General features: G+C 40.6%; 1 protein-coding gene across 4 annotated transcripts in view; it reads left to right on the forward strand.

Annotated features, from left to right (window-relative positions):
• The window catches only part of ANO3 (anoctamin 3), a 238,002-nt gene that overhangs the window by 214,597 nt on the left and 5,526 nt on the right, over positions 1 to 17,879 (forward strand). For all 4 annotated transcript variants that reach the window (XM_083749885.1, XM_083749884.1, XM_083749886.1 and 1 more), the window contains 10 exons: positions 3,276 to 3,358; positions 3,977 to 4,117; positions 4,433 to 4,597; positions 7,151 to 7,187; positions 9,020 to 9,131; positions 9,886 to 9,943; positions 11,621 to 11,718; positions 12,187 to 12,332; positions 13,190 to 13,342; positions 13,982 to 14,129. In XM_083749885.1, the coding sequence (XP_083606011.1) occupies positions 3,276 to 3,358; positions 3,977 to 4,117; positions 4,433 to 4,597; positions 7,151 to 7,187; positions 9,020 to 9,131; positions 9,886 to 9,943; positions 11,621 to 11,718; positions 12,187 to 12,332; positions 13,190 to 13,342; positions 13,982 to 14,129 (1,141 nt within the window). The remainder of the gene's footprint in view (positions 1 to 3,275; positions 3,359 to 3,976; positions 4,118 to 4,432; positions 4,598 to 7,150; positions 7,188 to 9,019; positions 9,132 to 9,885; positions 9,944 to 11,620; positions 11,719 to 12,186; positions 12,333 to 13,189; positions 13,343 to 13,981; positions 14,130 to 17,879) is intronic.

A 17,879-nucleotide genomic window follows, 5' to 3' on the forward strand; every position in this document is an offset into this window, starting at 1 on the left:
ACATACTGCACTAGCCTGGAGGTATACTTTATGGCAACAGTATGGCATTTTACTTGTTGCCTTGTAACCTGCTCAGGGAACACGTCGATGGGCAGCCCTATAAATCTGCTAAGAAAACAAATACATAAAACTTTTAAGTACATTAAATTGTAACCTGTAATCGTGGGGTAAAAGTTTTATTTTTAATCCATTAACCCTGAATCCCTGTCAAAATCCCCTCTTCTAGACAAGAATTAATAGTTCACGGACCCTGTCATCTTTTGCATATAATCACCCTTTGTGGTGGTGGTATTAACTCTTGTGGTTCTTGTATTAATTTACAAGGCCCTTAACAACTTGGGTCCAGGATATTTCAGGAACTGCTTGTTCTCGTATTTTATTTTATTTATGTCACCCTTCATCCAAGAATCATAGAATGGTTTATAGTATATAAACACTATATATATATATATATATATATATATATATATATATATATATGCAGGTTTTGGTGTCCTCGGGTGTCTTCCCGTGTAAAAGTTGGGGTGTCTATATATATATAATAACAGACAAAACAATACCCCCACCCTATAGATTGATTAATTAGCCAAAGGCCTAGGAGAAGGTTTTCTCCTGGCACCTAAACACATGTAATGAAAGATTTAATGTAATGCAGATTTGAAGAAAATGCCATAAAAACCCAGAAGCATGTAAGTAAGGATGTAGGTGGTAAGTATCTTCCTACCCAACCCTTCTTCTCCCGTCTCCTTGGGCTTCCCCTCCTCAGCCCTGCTTCCAAGACTCTCCAGAGGGTCAGGGGACTCTCTTGAATGTGGTGGGCTGCAGCAAGGAAGGCTGTGGTAGGGGAGGAGATCATCCAAGCTGGGGCTGAGGCACCTTCCGTGAGCAGAACCCAGTCTGAATGCCACAGCACACTCAAATTCAAAGGGTCACTTGGAGGCAGGGCTTGGAGACAGGCCTGCAAGTGGGAATAGGAAGCAGAATGGCCACCTCCTGCTAACCCTTGATCAATAAATCTATAAATATATCTGATCAGATGTAGCTCCCAGAAACAATACATCTATTTCTTGTGTGAAGTGGGTATACATTGTGCCAGGTAACATACTGATCTCACCAAGGTTCTGGTCTTTGGGCTGCACTTTTTCAAAGTTCTCTGTTCTGCTAATATTTTGAGACAACATCTCCTGTGCCGTTATATCAAAAAGAGGGGTGTCAATTGCTTTGTTTCCAACCTGCAGTTCTTGAAAGCTTTAAGGGTACTTCAAATAATTCCTCAGTGCTTTTGTTGGTGAGAAATCCATGCAGGCATTCTCCCATGGCCATCTGAAGTGCTGTTAAAGGCAACAGGATGTTGCATGAGTGCAGGGACTTCCATGGGCACAGCCTTTTCCAAGATCAAGACCTTCATTTCTTAAAATGGAATGCTGTTCACTACAAACGGTAACATTGTGGAGGTCTCACTGTGCAACTTAATGGAATTGTCTCCTATTTCCTCCCTGGCTAGTAGACCTAGACTCCTGACAGGAAGCATAATTCAGGTCTACCTGTTATATTTAATGGACAGTAGTTCAGAGAGCATTGTCCTAGAGTTGAGATCACAGCTGCTGCACGCATACTCTGGCCCTGTTCTTGCCATGCTGCCCAGAGCTAAGCTATGGATTTCTTAACATGACATACCTCAGACAAACCATGAGTGGTAAATCAAGAAAAAACCTAGGTTGCAGCTTAGCTACAAAGCATGAGCCTGGGTTGGGATATCATGCTAAGCCAAACCATAGCTTAGTCCTGTTTAGTGCAATAGCCACAGAACCAGGGGAGTGTCCAGTGTCTGCTATCTTCACTCCAGGGAACCGCATGGTTCATGCTAGGCCATGATTTAGCTGAGTGTTAGATGTGAGCTGGGTATTTCTGTCGCCTAATCCCTGCAAAGATAGGGAATGTATTCTGGGTCTGTAGCCCAGAGATTCTGTAGGGTGGAGTAAGGCTCATAGATGTAGCTTCATGCCTGATTAGGTTTCATTTTGTCCTAAGACTCTTAAGTCTTGACAAATGACAACTGTTGGCTGTGTGTGTGTGTGTGAGAGAGAGAGAGAGAGAGAGAGAGAGAGAGCGCACCAGTCTGGATGTTTCTCATCTAGGTGTAAGAATTACACATTAGGGAAGCAATGGGGAATCTCAGGCCTGGAGCAAAATGCTGTCCTTCAGAGCTTTCTATCTAACCCTGGCAAATCTCTCCAAGTCATAGGCCTTATTGTCCCTGCTTCCCATCCATAGCAGCCAACTCCTAGGATGCAAGGTCCTGTCACCCCCTGAAATAAAATATTTGAGGAGCTCCATTCAAATAGTGTGTGTATGCTGCATCTTGTGATCAATTATGTAAGGCGGGGCTTACAAGGGGGCATCAAATATTGTACTCAAGTTTTATTCAAGTTCCCATCCAAGTACCCCCCCCCAACTGAAATGTGTTTTAATGCTTCATGCTTGTCTGAATGGAGAATAGTAAAGGTGTGGGTGTGTGGCAAATAGCCTGCTGTGCAAAAGTAAAATTCACATGGTCGCTTTGCTCATTTTTGCCTCTGGCCCCACACATCGCTGGCATTTCACCCTCAGAAAGTTGCCCAGAAAGAAATGTGGCCCTCAGGGTGAAGTCATTTCCCTGCATTAGGGTATACAGTGGTACCTCGGGTTAAGAACTTAATTCGTTCCGGAGGTCCGTTCTTAACCTGAAACTGTTCTTAACCTGAGGTACCACTTTAACTAATGGGGCCTCCCGCTGCCACTGCACCACCACCGCACAATTTCTGTTCTCACCCTGAAGCAAAGTTCTTAACCCAAGGTACTATTTCTAGGTTAGCAGAGTCTGTAACCTGAAGCATCTGTAACCCGAGGCACCACTGTAATTGGGTGTTACCCATTAAGCTAATTCTTTCAATGCCATTGGGGTTCTTTGGAACTACTGAATTTCTAAACTAAAAAAAAAAATGAGTTAGTTTTGCAGAAGCTTTTGAATTTCTGGGGCGCAGAAGGTTTCCATTTTTAGAAAATGATACCCAGCACTAATTGGCTAGAAAGAGAAGATTCACTCTCCTTCATAGTTTTCAGCCGCAGCAGAAAGAGGAGCTAGAGGGCCAGTGAAACTGGACAAATCACAGTGCTATAGTTGGTGTCCTAGTCAGCTTAATCACACTGCACTTTAAAGGCAATTCAATGAGCAACTCATTGAGCTCGGTGGTCATTTGATTTTAATGTTAACATGTAATTCATGGCTTTCACAGCTACAGTGTTCTTAGAGTTTTGGAAGAGGCGAAGGGCTGTGCTAACCTATGACTGGGATCTTATAGACTGGGAAGATGAAGAGGTAAGATTCATAAAAAGTACGTTACAACAGCAGTTTTGATGTCTACATTCAGGGTGCCAGGGTTTTTGAAGTTTTGCATGTGTGGCTAGTATATTGCGTGAGTGCTGAGTTTGCCTTGATTTCACCTGCTTATGCACATACACCCAAATATGTGTGGGCACAATCTGGGCACTACATTTGCAGGGTACCAGATCATACATACAGTATCTGGTATGGATTTGAGTGACGTGCAGCTTTTCATGTGTGAAGATCAGGGATGTGGCTGCTGATATAGGGCCCAACAAATAGATCCCCAACAAATATATAGATCCCCAACAAATAAATATCTAAAAGGGACATAATGTGTTAAAACAGAATTTTAAAATAGGACTATGAATAAGACACTCAGCTGGCACTGATATCACATTGCTTGTCAAATAGCAGTTTTAAAGATATCTATCTTCAGGGTTTTCCCAGAGCAGCTTAGTGTTAAAATTCCATAATACCTTATGAAGTGATATATAAAGTATGTGGAACATATCAACGTGAAGAGAAGTATTAAAATTTTTCATCATTGTGCCATATGTATACATGCCAACCACTTCAGGCATGAACTGAAATAAATGTTTGTAATTGCAGGAAGAGCTTCGCCCCCAATTTGAAGCAAAATATTCTCAAGTGGAACGAGTGAATCCTATAACAGGGAAACCTGAACCTTTTCAACCCTTCCCTGATAAACTTAGTCGACTGATGGTGTCTGTGTCAGGAATATTCTTCATGGTAAAGTCACTAAAAAATATTGGACATTTTGTAAAGGAATTACGGGCTATTTCCTATCAGCCTAAATTGTTTATAGTTCTTCTCAGATTCAGAGGTAATTCATTAAATAGTAAAGTAAAATAAGGAAATGAAGGTCATTGTTTGCAATTTAAGACCAGGGCTAAACAATTATTTTAACTGAAAAATAAACAAGCAACTTGGTCTTGAAAGAAATGTAATGATTTCATAGTAGTTACAAGTCTGTAATTCTGTGGAATCTTTTCCCAGTCAATGCCTATTTTTGGTATAAACATTTTTAATTTTATCTGTTTGCAGATTTCGTTAGTCCTCACCGCAGTGTTTGCAGTTGTAGTCTATCGCCTTGTGGCTATGGAGCAGTTTGCCTCTTTCCAGTGGTATTTCATTAAAAAGTATTGGCAGTTTGCGACATCAGGCACAGGAGTCTGCATCAACTTTATGATCATCATGTCTCTTAATGTTGTAAGTTCCCAATCTTTATTCATAAGTGAAGGATAGTTTGAGTATATACAAAATGAATTAAAATGTAGAATTGGTATACCATTTGTTCTTTGTGTAGAGCAGCTGCTGGGGGGGCAGAGAGTGGTGGGGTAGCATTGCTTCCTTGGCTTCCCTGTTGGTAACTGAGGGGAGGGGGGCTAGGTGATGGGAAGGTTGGTGTGGTACAGGTGCAGTGGTAGAGTCAATCCAACACTCGCTATGCCACACTTGTCTGACTTCTCTGCTGCCATGACCCTCTCCCTTCCGGTAACCAGCAGCAACCTCTGCTTGGGGAAGTCAGTTAACAACACTGCCCCCAACCAGCTCTAACCCTCTGACCATTACTGGGTAGCACCTTCAATTAAACAACCCAATCTAATAAAAACTAACTTCAATTAAAGCAATTCTAGTTTGTAAGCTAAAATTGTAAACAAGTGGCCAGGTTTGCCAGTTTCTGGGACTCCTTAATTTTGTTTCCACTGCAACTCTGAAAACTAATTATAGTATGAACTTGGCTTTGGCCTTATAACCAATCACTAACAACATTAGCAAATATAACTAGATATGAAGCTTCTCCTTACGCAGACTGCCTCCAGATAAAGTGTATATCGAGCAAAGCATATCTCCCTTAATTTTGATATTACTTTCCCTAATGTATTTTGCGTGCTGTTTTCACTCATATATGCACTCTATGAACACTTCGCTTTAGTGTATCCATTTTTGTACACATTACTTGGTTTTGAGACTTGCATTGCAAAATTCGAGGTTTTGTATTTCTGTTCGCATATTAGGTTATTTGCCTTTAAATGTTAACTGAGTCAAATTTCTCCACCATCCCTGTTCAGTGCTGAGGCAAACTGATTAGACTTTAGGCTTCTAAGTATCTGATTCTGAGGTGTTCTCTTCAAAACGCCCTTCTGGCAAATGTCTGCCATGACAATATTTCTCAGTATCATTGCACAGGAACTAAGGAGATGAGGATCATACTGAGAAACAGGCTTTTGAAACATTATGCTAACCATTATTCATGTTGTTTGAAGTTCCGTATAAGGATCAAGGCAAGTATAGGCATGTTAACAAAGAAAGAAAGTCAAAGCTCTTACAAATATGGAGACACTCCAGGAAATAAATATTTGATTTAAATCTGGCCTTGCCCTAAGGCAAATGCTCGTGTAAGAAGAATGGGTGTGGATATACCTTTCATGACTATATACGTCCCTGAGCTGACGCATATAAAACTAGAAATTCTAGCCTAGGAACTTATTGACTTTGTTTGGATAAGCGTGACACACATAGTACTTTAATTAAATATTCAACACCATAATAATATATTTGATACTACTTAACAGAATATCTGGCTAGGACACACTGATTTTGAGGAGAATAGTTGTAATCATTGTAGCCTGATCTAGCTAAAGTTTACTGTTTAACACCCCAATAATATTTCTGATTTTATTTAACAGAATATCAGGCTGGGACACATGGATGGATTTTGAGCATGACAATACTAAACACAATGTCTTCAATGCATTTAAAGTTAGCCATGATTTTGTCCTGTGAAAATCTTAGAGAACTAAGTTGCTTCTTCTGTTTTATTTGGCAAGTTTCTGATGAAGGAACTCCAGAGCAGACAAAAACAGTTATTTCAAAGAACTAGAAACAATCATCCACAAGCACATCACATATACATTTACATTTATTTAATGGAAAACATGTTTGACAGTGTAATTCAGTACAAGTCTACATGAATGTTAGTTCCACTGAGTTCAGTGAAGTTTACTATCAAGTAAGTAGGCACAATACTGAAGCTGAATGTACTATGTAGCTAGACTTGTATATTGTATTTTAAGCATCTTCATAAATAGCACTCAAAGTGCAGATTCATTTTAACTCTATCCCTAGAGGTGAGTTTGTTATATTAGCGCTCTGCACTGGATGGAACTGAGTCCTGAACTGAATCAGGCTGGTTTGGGGAGAATCTGGTTGTTGGCTGAGCTGGGTTAAGATAGCCCTAGCTCAAGACAGGACTGGTAAAAGGCCCAGATCCAGGCCTGTCAGAGGGGTAGAGCATAGGAAGCAGAGGCAGGCTTGAGTGGGAAAAGGGGGGGCTACAAAAAGGGGAGACCTACCAGGCAGCTGTGTGTTCCTGCAAGAAGGTAGGGGTGGGTGGATGAATACCTTTTCTGCCTGACTTCTTCATCCCAGCAGGCCCCTCCTTTTCCTGTTCCCTGAAGCAACACCACACAAGAGGGTTTGATCTTGTTAAGTGTGGGTTGCTGCTCTCTCATGAGTGGCTCCCCTGCATGCAGGGAAGCTGCCCACAAAAGAATTTGTCAGATTCACATCAATTGATTTCACAGTAAAAGTGAATTAGTTAGTTTCCCATTAAAAATGCAAACCAAAATTCAATCTCTCCCCCCCCCCCACCGCTTAGTATGCATCTGTGCATGCACACAGCTGTGGTATATTTTTCTCGAAGTCTTTCCAGAACTCATTGCTAGAAACACTTTTATTCTCTTCTTATTTCTTTTCCAGGTATATGAAAAAGTTGCCTATCTCTTAACAGATTTAGGTGAGTGATTTACACTGATGAATGTTTCCATACTTGTGTTAGTATCTGATAAAGTGTCTAATGACACAGATAATGTAACGTATGCAATTACAAGCTATCGATATCTGGTGTGCCTGAAAGACAACGAACCTGGTGAAAGGAAAAACATCTCCTGAACCAATAATTGCAAGAGATTATTTAAATTCAGAGGCCTTCTAAGATGATCATGGTGAATCATACCTAAATTTTGCCAATAACTCATATGAAAGGTTGCCAATACATTGTCTATGTGACTTTATGCTAGGAAGAAATATGAGTTTATGGCTTGTATCCAATTGTATTCCTCTGCTGATAGAAGGTTCCTTAATGGAGTGGACACTTTCATGAGAAGAAAGGGGATGAGAGGTTATCTGTATTGATTTTTCCCTTTGCTCTGCAGACCCAAAATCTGCTTCAAATGGTTGCAGAACCCTTGGGGCCAGTATAGGAGGTGACCCAGAGGGGCTGCAGGAAAAAGGAGAAACTTGTTACAATTACTCTCCCTCCCACGCCCCGTTTCCACTCATGGAAGCCTTCACTGGATCGAGAAGCCTCCGATCAATGGAGGGATACCATTTAGATACAACTCTAGGTCTTTTTATTATAATGATTACTTAGCACTTTATTACTGAGAATTTTGAATATTTTAATATGGGTCTGTTTTATGAGTTTATTTTATTTATGGTGAAAGACACTGTGGTAACCTCAGCAGTTCATTCCTGAAGCCAGGCAGAAGATTCTGATTTTTGAAGTGAGGCAAAATGAGGAGTCTGCCAAAGCAATTGTGGCTGTTCATATGGAGAAGCCTCTTGTGGTGTCTCGGTTCATGAGATGAATCAACATGGTTTCCCTTCAGGCCTTCCACAGTTTAAAATATGGTTATTGTTTGTTTCTTGAAAGGAAAAGGTCAGCTCAGTTGGGGTGTTGATAAGCTTTTCAAGTGTGTTGGCAGCAATGCTAATGATCACTTGGTGCACCTTAGCTTCTTAAGACGATTATGATGATTATTTGGAAGAATGAGGATTGCAATATTTGGGCCTTTTTAATTTAGGGTGGAAGAAGAAGGCAAATAGGGGTTGACATGACAAAAGTGTATAAAATTTTGTGATGTGTGGAGAAAGTGCCCATGAGCTTCCCCCAGGAACCTGGTTAACTACTGTGAAAACAGAATGCTGGACCCCAGCTACAAACACCTTTGCTTTGATCTAGCACCTAAGATTGGTTATGGTCAAGCTGAATGTGTACAAAGTAGAATTCTCCCTTAAGTTGCTCCTTCTTCCAGTGCCAGCTTCCCATGGAAACAACAGCAACAACATTTCAATGAAAAGAACTTGGTACATAAAGGCTGCATATATTGCATCTGTCTAAAGGGACTTTAAAATATTATTTGCAAAACAGCAGCACACAATCCCAGCCTAGCCATGATCTCAACAAAAATTGCCCTCCATACAGCAATTATCATTAGTTTAAAAAAAGAAAACTCCAATTAGTAGCAATAGTAAGTAGCCAGTGTTATTAGTTCGCTGTATTGGAACCACCACACTCATAACAAATACACTGAGGAAAGGGATGGTTAATGTTTAATCTCATGACTTTTTTGTAATATTTTAATATAAACATTTATCTTGTTCAGAGCAAATGTAAATAGTTGGTTTTTTTACAACTAAAAATAATCTTTAAACGGTGCATTTCAAATATAGTGTCACAGACAGCTTTATGTGTATATGGCAATCTAGATCTTACCTGCTAAAAGTTAGAAATGTTTATTTCCAGACTAATGTATATTGTGAATTCTGTTGCATTTTTTTAAATAGAACACCCTAGAACTGACTCAGAATGGGAAAATAGTTTTGCCTTGAAAATGTTCCTCTTCCAGTTTGTCAACTTAAACAGCTCCATTTTCTACATTGCCTTTTTCCTTGGAAGGTACGTATATCTGAAATGAGTTGAGAAAAGCATGTAAGAAACTCCCAGAACAAAATAACATTATATTTTAAAATCTATTGTTAATAGATGTTATTTCTGATTTAAAGTGCATCCCGGTTTTTAAGGAGTGCTTCACCAATCACTTACATGGAGGGGAAAGGTGTATGTATTGTAAACCAATATGTGTGAGGAGTTTACACATGTGTATTCCAATAGTTTCGGGAAATGGGGATGAACTAATTCAAATAATTTTGGTTATCAGGAAAAGAGTGTTTAGGTGTGTTTACTGAAGTGGAAGCTTCCCCCTCCATTTTTATCTGGAGGGAAACTGCCAGTTGTGGAGATGGCATCTGCTGGAGCAGAGTTGCATTTATCATTTCCCCTCAAAATGCACTTCTACCACAATGAGGCTACATTCACACTATACATTCAGTGCACTTTGGAGAGTCATGGCCTCCCCCCTCAAAATTCTAGGAGCTGAGATTTGTTTGAAGTGCTGAGAGTTGTTAGGAGATCCTGTTTCCCTACACAAAGTTGCAGTTCCCAGAGTGATGTATCAATAGGTTCACAATTAGTACTAAAAAGGAGATACACTTTTCCTTTTCCAACATGCATCAAAACATAAAGTGAGATAAGTAATAAGGATTTACTTTGGTTTAGCTTTAAGTTTAATTTATCTCGGTAAAAATGTGTGAGAGTCAAATATTTTCATTCTTTCTAAATTCAGCTGACAAACCGAAATATCATTTTACAGGTTTGCTGGACGTCCTGGAAAGTATAACAAACTTTTTAACAGATGGAGACTGGAAGAAGTAAGGATAAATTTTACTTGTACCAATGTAAAATCACTGTCTGTCTGTCTGTCTGTCTGTCTGTCTGTCTCTCTCTTTATATATATACACACACATAAACATGCATACACATGCGCGCACACACACATTCCTTTGCTCATGGACCAAATTACTGTTGTCTGAAATGGTCAACCTTTTATTCTCTTTCTTTTTTAAAGCATTTAAAATATTTTTATATGATATAAAAACAAACAGTCTTTTGAAAATTTTCCTTTAAAATAGTTGTGAATTTTTAGGAATTAAAGTATGTTCTGGAATAGCTTAAACACCAAACTTTCTTTGTAAGTGTGTGTGTGCTTTAGGGTACTAGCTTCATCACTGCACTGCTGCACTGCACTGCACATCACATAGCTGCACTGGCTCCCAGTGGAGTATAGGATCAGGTTTAAGGTGCTGGTTTTAACCTTCAAAGCCCTATATGGCCTAGGACCCTCATACCTACGGGACCGCCTCTCCTGGTATGTCCCACAGAGGAACTTACGGTCTTCAAATAAAAACATCTTGAAGGTCCCAGATCACAGAGAGGTTAGGCTGGCCTCAACCAGAGCCAGGGCTTTTTCAGTTGTAGCTCTGATCTGATGGAACGCTCTGTCACAAGAGACTAGGGCCCTGCGGGACTTGACATCTTTCCGCAGAGCCTGCAAGACAGAGCTGTTCCACCAGGCCTTTGGCCAGGGCACAGCCTGACTCCCTCCTTTTGCAATCCTCACAGAACTTCTAGCCCAAAATTAATGGGTTGCCATTAATTTGATTGGTATTAATTTTATAATGAAATGATTTTAGAATGTTTTATTATTTTACTGCTGTTAGCCGCTCTGAGCGCGGCTTCGGCTGAGGAGGGCAGGATATAAATAAAAATTATTATTATTATTATTATTATTATTATTATTATTATTATTATTATTATCAGGTCAACCAAAATGTTACAGAAGCATGTGCAATGTGCAATCTTTCAAGTTATCCAGAACTACTACTTCTAACCTGCTTGTTCAACCTTTTGACAGTAGATTAGATAATAATTGAATCACCCTCACCAAACTTGACTTCCAAACAGTATAGAACAGTTGATCGTGGGGGTGTCCCAGGTCGATCGTGGTGTGATGTACAACCAAAATAAAAGGGGGGGGGAGTCAACAACTTTGGTCAACCCTCCCCTAAAAATGCTCAACAACTCCTGGCAATGACAGTGGGTAGATCACACTGGTCTTTTCATACTGTGAATAGATTGCAGTCTCTTGGGAGTTGGACGTGCCTGGTATAGAACAACAGTATGTTTTAATTAACCCAAAATCCTTACCCAGTCAAGTGGATCCACAGCAGCTGCCTCCTGGCAGCAGCATCGCTGTCACTCGCCAAGAGGAGGAAAGCAAGGTGGCAGCAAGGTCAAGAGCATGCAGACACAATAATGGAGCCAATTTGGTGCTCCCACTAGTGCATACACACAGACCCAACCTCTTCACCACCTTGCCTCTCCATCTACCGGTAAGCAGCAGCAACACTACTGCCTGGAGGCTGTTGCTGTAGCTCTGCACCACTGAGCAAGCAACAAATGTCTGCCAATTTGTTGCAATTGTATCTTGCCTTTTTTCCTCTATCTTCTTTCTTAATGTTTCTGCGTTCTTATGTATCTGCTTTCAGTGTCATCCCAGTGGCTGTTTGATAGACCTTTGCCTGCAGATGGGTGTCATCATGGTTTTAAAACAGATGTGGAACAACTTCATGGAACTTGGCTATCCGTAAGTATGAACAGAGGCATCATATCATATGCTGACTTGATTATTGTATCTGCTGGCCAAGGGAATGTCCTCTCCTGCATGGCTAACCCTTGGAGGTGCATAAAGAGAAGCCGTCTCTACGGAACTCTGTTTCCTAAAGACTGGAGAGTTTGAGAATAAAAATTAATACTAGATGCAGGACATGGCAATCAGTTGTAATATTTAAAGGATTTGGGATAAAATTTAGCCGTACTTTATCTGCAGAAACATTAAAAGTGTTGTAATCTGGTTTGGGGGGGAGGAATTCTCAACAAGTCATCAGGCATTGATAGGACTGTCTCTTCTCTTAGGATGTCCCTTTTAGGAGACAAATGTTCACAAGGAATGAGAGAAACTAGGAGAGCAGTGATGAGTTAAGCCATCAGTTGAATGATTAAATTGTTACTGTGAGTGCTACCATAGATTCTATGCTCTGACTATCTAATATAGGTTACTGCAAAATTGGTGGGCACGGCGCAAGATCAAGAAAGGAGGGCAGTTACTGGAGCATAAAATTTCTCTACCTCAGTGGGAAAAAGATTGGAATCTACAGCCCATGAATCTCCACGGTCTGATGGATGAGTACTTAGAGATGGGTGAGTGTTCTTATGAAGTTGCCCTTTTTCATTAAAAAAAAAAAGAGAACTGGTAGATTCTTGGCTGTGAGTCCGGTAAGACATGCTCCCTGCCTTGCAGGCCTTTTCCCACCTGGCCTGGAAAGGTGGGACCCTGACTGACTCCAGCTACAAAGGTGAGTCTGTTGAATAGACTATTAGGCTGGAGTATTATTTAGGTGTTTTTTTTAAATTGTGGATAGAGTTGTTGCTGGTTTTTATATTAATTATTATTATTATTATTTTGCTTAATTTGGTTGTGTACTTTTCATATTTTATTTATTTTTTATGACTACTTTTGTTACGTTTGTAATTATTTGATTTTTGTGTGTGCTGTAAGCTACCTTGAGCATGGTTTGAACTATGGAAAGACGGCATACAAATAAAATTATGTATGTATGTAATTTGATGAATGTCATACAAATTCCGTCTTTTCTTAGACATGGATCCCCCTTTTCTTTTCTTTTCTTTTCTTTTCTTTTTGACCATCACTTTGAGGTTTTTATTAAAGTTTTTCACAATACAATAAAATAGCTGCTATTAACAGTACAAATAGAATAAGAGTCCTCTCTTAAAAGTAATTCTTAGCCCTTACCACCAACAGAAGATAGTAGCTCCTCCCAGCTCTCACCTGGGATCGTCCCTTTCTTCTAGCCTCTCACCTTTGGACACGGACATTTTCCTGACTCTCACCTAGGGTCCTCCATCAATCATCTACCACCCCCATGAGTATACAATCTCTGAACCTTAATATAGGCCCAAGTCATAGGACTCCAAAGAAAACAGAAGGGTAACCAAGAGTGGTTCTCCCTTTTTGATCCTGTGTACTTTCTTTCCAGTTCTACAGTTCGGCTTCACCACAATCTTTGTTGCTGCTTTTCCCCTGGCACCTCTCCTGGCCTTGCTCAACAATATCATAGAAATCCGGCTTGATGCATATAAATTTGTCACTCAGTGGAGGCGACCAATGCCTGCAAGAGCAACTGATATAGGTGAGACAAAGTGCAGTCACTGTAGCAACTTCTTTTTATCATTTAGTCTGCAAGTTTGGTTTTTGGTTTACAAATACTAACCAACATGAGAGAGAAATCCCAAGCCCTGGCTTGGAAACAGTGAAGCCGAACTGAGTAGCAGGTCTCCTACCACATCCAGTTCTTCGCTGCTTGCACTACCCAGGGCAGAGGGCAGCAGTGGTCATTTTTCACTCTCTTGTTTTCTGCTGTATCAGCTCCAAGCGCAGGTCAAAGTGTTGCTGTGTGTGATCCACCAGTTCCCAAATGAAAATAGATGGCACCAGAAGTAATCTGATATGGTCCTAGCCTTTTGGAAGGGCAATGGTGTTGTTTTCGTACCTGCAGTGTAATAATTATAAATGAGTCTCAAATGAGGCATCACATACTGTGGCTGTGGATGATAAATTTGCAAACTGGACCTAAAAATGGAAGCTGTTTGTTTTCTAGACTCAGTTCGAATGAAGGGCAAGCTGTGCAGGGCAATTGAGAAAGTGCAGATTTAATTCTATTTTAGAACAAAGGCTTCTTTGAGTATGGACTGGAAAAAAGTATTAAATAATCTGCTTTCTCATGTTTGCTTGTTTTGTGTTTAGCCTCATGATAATTATCCTCTCTTAGGGATCTGGTATGGAATCCTTGAAGGAATTGGAGTCCTAGCTGTCATCACCAACGCTTTTGTTATTGCCATTACATCTGACTATATCCCACGCTTTGTTTACGCATACAAGTATGGTCCCTGTGTCGATCAAGGATACAGACAAGAAAAGTAATTATGCCTTTTCTGTATTTTTCGCTGATGGACTCACTTTTGTATTTTGACAAAAGTTTGCATTTTTCCCTTTTGCATATTTTGCTCTTTATTTTGCACATTTTGTTATGGTTACAGTGGGCCAGAATGGATTGCATCAGAGGCCAAGCTAGAGCACTTGAACTGTGTGTGTTCAGTTTTAGTCACATGCTGGAAGTGAATGAGACAGCTGGAAAATTTCAATTGCTTAATATGCCCCCAAATAGTGAAAGACCTAGAAAACATTGTGCTAGAAACAAAAAAATAATATTGCAAGACTGCATCCCCTCCAGGCAATTACAACAGAAAGAGGGATGTTAACAGAAATATAGGGATGCTCCTAAATGTTGTCAGCTGCATCCCTGTGCCATGGTTCTCTCCAATTAGGGATGGAGGAGAAATTTGTACCAGTTTCGCTATGGTCTAAACCACAGAGCCTAGGACTTACCAATCAGAAGGTCGGCGGTTCGAATCCCTGTGACGGGGTGGGCTCCCGTTGCTTGGTCTCTGCTCCCACCAACCTAGCAGTTCGAAAGCACATCAAAGTGCAAGTAGATAAATAGATACCGCTCCGGCGGGAGGGTAAACAGCGTTTCTGTGTGCTGCTCTGGTTTGCCAGAAGCGGCTTGGTCATGCTAGCCACATGACCCGGAAACTGTCTGCGGACAAACGCCGGCTCCCTCGGCCAGTAAAGCGAGATGAGCGCCGCAACCCCGGAGTCATCCATGACTGGACTTAACTGTCAGGGGTCCCTTTACCTTTATGTAATTCACACCTCCTGAAACAATACGCAAAGCGAAGCACACATATCCATCAAAATGCACACATCTCTGAATTTTGTCATGCGGTTCTCCAGCAACAACAAAAATGTACAGTCATGCATATATTAGAGAATGTGTTCATAATGTGTATATTCACAAAAAGAAAAGAAAATACATTATATTAGGTAAAACTGCATGCAAAAATGTGTATATTAGAATACATATGCACACAAAAAAATTCACAAGGATTTTAAAAAAACAACCAAGGAACTGAAACTTGTGTGGCAAAAAAAGAATCTCAGCAAAACTGGCAGATTTGCCTCTAATTCCAGTTAATCTCAAATCCTGATGTACAGAACGCAGCTTACCCAGTGGTGATCCCAGCTTCCCAATAGTGGCATCACTGTCGCTTGCTAGGAATGGCAAGGCTGCAGTGAGGTTGGGACTATGAATCCTAGAAGACCTGCTCCCTGCATTGCAGGCCTTTTTCCACCTGGCCTGGGTAGGGAGAGCCCTGACTGACTCCAGCTACAAAAGCTGAGGCTGCTGAGCAGACACTTGCTCTGGGGTCTTGTTGAGGGCGAGGTTGTTGCTGTTATTGATATTAATTTCTGTATCCTTATTTTAGAACTTACTATGATTAAATGTAGAAATGGTTCGAATTGGTTGTGTGCTTTTTGATGTGTTTCATTTATTGTTTATGACTATTTTTGTTCTATCATATAAATTTGTTTCATGCTGTAAGCTGCCTTGAGCGTAATTTAACTATGTAAAGGTGGCATACAAATAAAATGATGAATATATATATGTTTGATTATTATAATAATAATTTATTATTTATACCCCGCCCATCTGGCGTGGCTTCCAGCAGGATGTTAAAAACACAGTAAAAGATCAAACATTAAAAACTTCCCTAAGCAGGGCTGCCTTCAGATGTCTTCTAAAAGTCAGATAGTTGTTTATTTCTTTGACATCTGGTGGGAGGGCATTCCACAGGGCGGGCGCCACTACTGAGAAGGGGGAATTGGCAGGCAGTGCACTGAATACAACACATAAAGAGGGATGTGGTGTTCTTCAACAATGGAACTTTATTTCTTATGAAATATTTCCAAAGCCTGGGCTTGTTTTTGTATCAGGGTTTATCTTCTAGGATGTGGAAAGCTTACGCCAGGGAATGAATTTTGAGAATTACCGTAAGAACTAAGCCATTTGTGGTCTCTAACCTAGTCTAATGATGTACTCTCATCACATAAACATTTAATCAGTATTTTTGGCCAGTTGGTGTCAGGGGTCACCTGTTTCACACAAGGCTTTGGTAGGGTGTTGCATATACAACAGCACTATTATTTATTGTATACATTGCTGTCGACAATATGAAATAATGGTTAAGCTAATTTTTGATGTTACCAATTGACAGTGTGTGTTTTTATTCCTTGGCTTTACAGTTACACATTTAATAGGTGGGTATGAGGGAAAATACTGCTTAACACAGAGAGTTTTATCTTCTTCTTTTTTCTAATCTGCTCCATCATTCATAGCTCTTTCTTGGCTCTAACTCTTTTCACAGCCAGTATCCTGCCTTCCATACAATGCCCCCAGATTTTGTAGCCCAATGAGAAAACAAAAAAGATAAGCTTTGGGCCTAAGTGTCAACTTCCTCATCAAATGATACCATTTAAATGCATTGATGCAGTCCCTGTATTGTATTGGCTCATTAATGAATGAAAATGTTTATTTATACTATGTTGATCTGCCCTCATACAATCAATGTTCTTCCGCCTAACAAAGGAAAGCCATAATTTCACTGAGGGAAAGGCAGAAAAAACCCAACCACGTGCCAATCAGATTGAAAGGGGAAAAAACTCCTTTCCGGCCCTGTCAACCAATGACCCAAAATTGGTCAGTGAAGGCTCTAACCCAGGAGTCAGCAAAAACTTTCAGCAGGGCGCCAGTCCACTGCCCCTCAGACCTTGTGGGGGGGGCAGACTATATTTTGGGGAAATAAATGAATGAATTCCTATGCCCCACAAATTACGCTGAGATGCATTTTAAATAAAAGGACACATTCTATTCATGTAAAAACACACTGATTCCAAGACCATCTGGGGGCCGGATTTAGAAGGCGATTGGGCCGGATCTGGGTCCTGGGCCTTAGTTTGCCTATTCATGCTGAGGGTGGGCAGACAGAAAGCTCTAAAAGCAAAATGGCTGTGAGCTCCAGGGAAGCAGCCTTATATAGGCTTCCCCTCCCCTCTTCAGCAGGGCTCATGGGACAGCTTTTTCCCAATGGCCTATCAAACAGAGATGATACTGGGCAAAGCCTTGCCCAGTTTTTTGCTGTAATCTATGGGCCACAGCACCATTGGGAAAAGGCATCCCGTGCTTATTGGGCACAGAACGGGGCTTACTGCAGTGTTCAACATTTCTCTTATGTTGGGAGTTTCAGCATCTAAGGCTGCACATGTGTGCACATACCAAATATCTTTTTGACATATTGGGAGATTCATTTATCCTCCCCCTACCTACCCCCATCCAGGCAGTGGCATCCATTATTTCATTATTTTGATTGCACGCATACAGCCCAATGTTGCATGTGAGGACCTCTGAAACTGGGCCAGTTTAACAGCATTAGTTGCACACCTGCTACAATTACTGCATTTCCATTTGGTATCATTAGTCAGTCTGAGAAGGGAACCTGGCTGCATTCAGCACCTCTGATTCTGGTTGGCCACTGCACAGTGTGGAAATGTTACTTAAGCACAGTTTTGACCTCTTAGACGAAGAGTTGAATTGTATGCTCACACAAAGCATAAACCTCATCTTACATATTCAAGACTTTATGGGTCTCTTGCAGCATAAATCCCAATAATATTTGGGCACCATCATCCTTTGAAAATATGATAGGCATGGCATTTGAATCATAGGCACACATTGATAATGGCAAGGAATGTGAATGAGACCTGCTTTG

Source organism: Podarcis gaigeae (genome assembly GCF_964106915.1).
Source record: "Podarcis gaigeae genome assembly, chromosome: 1".
Classification (NCBI taxonomy): Eukaryota; Metazoa; Chordata; class Lepidosauria; order Squamata; family Lacertidae; genus Podarcis; species Podarcis gaigeae.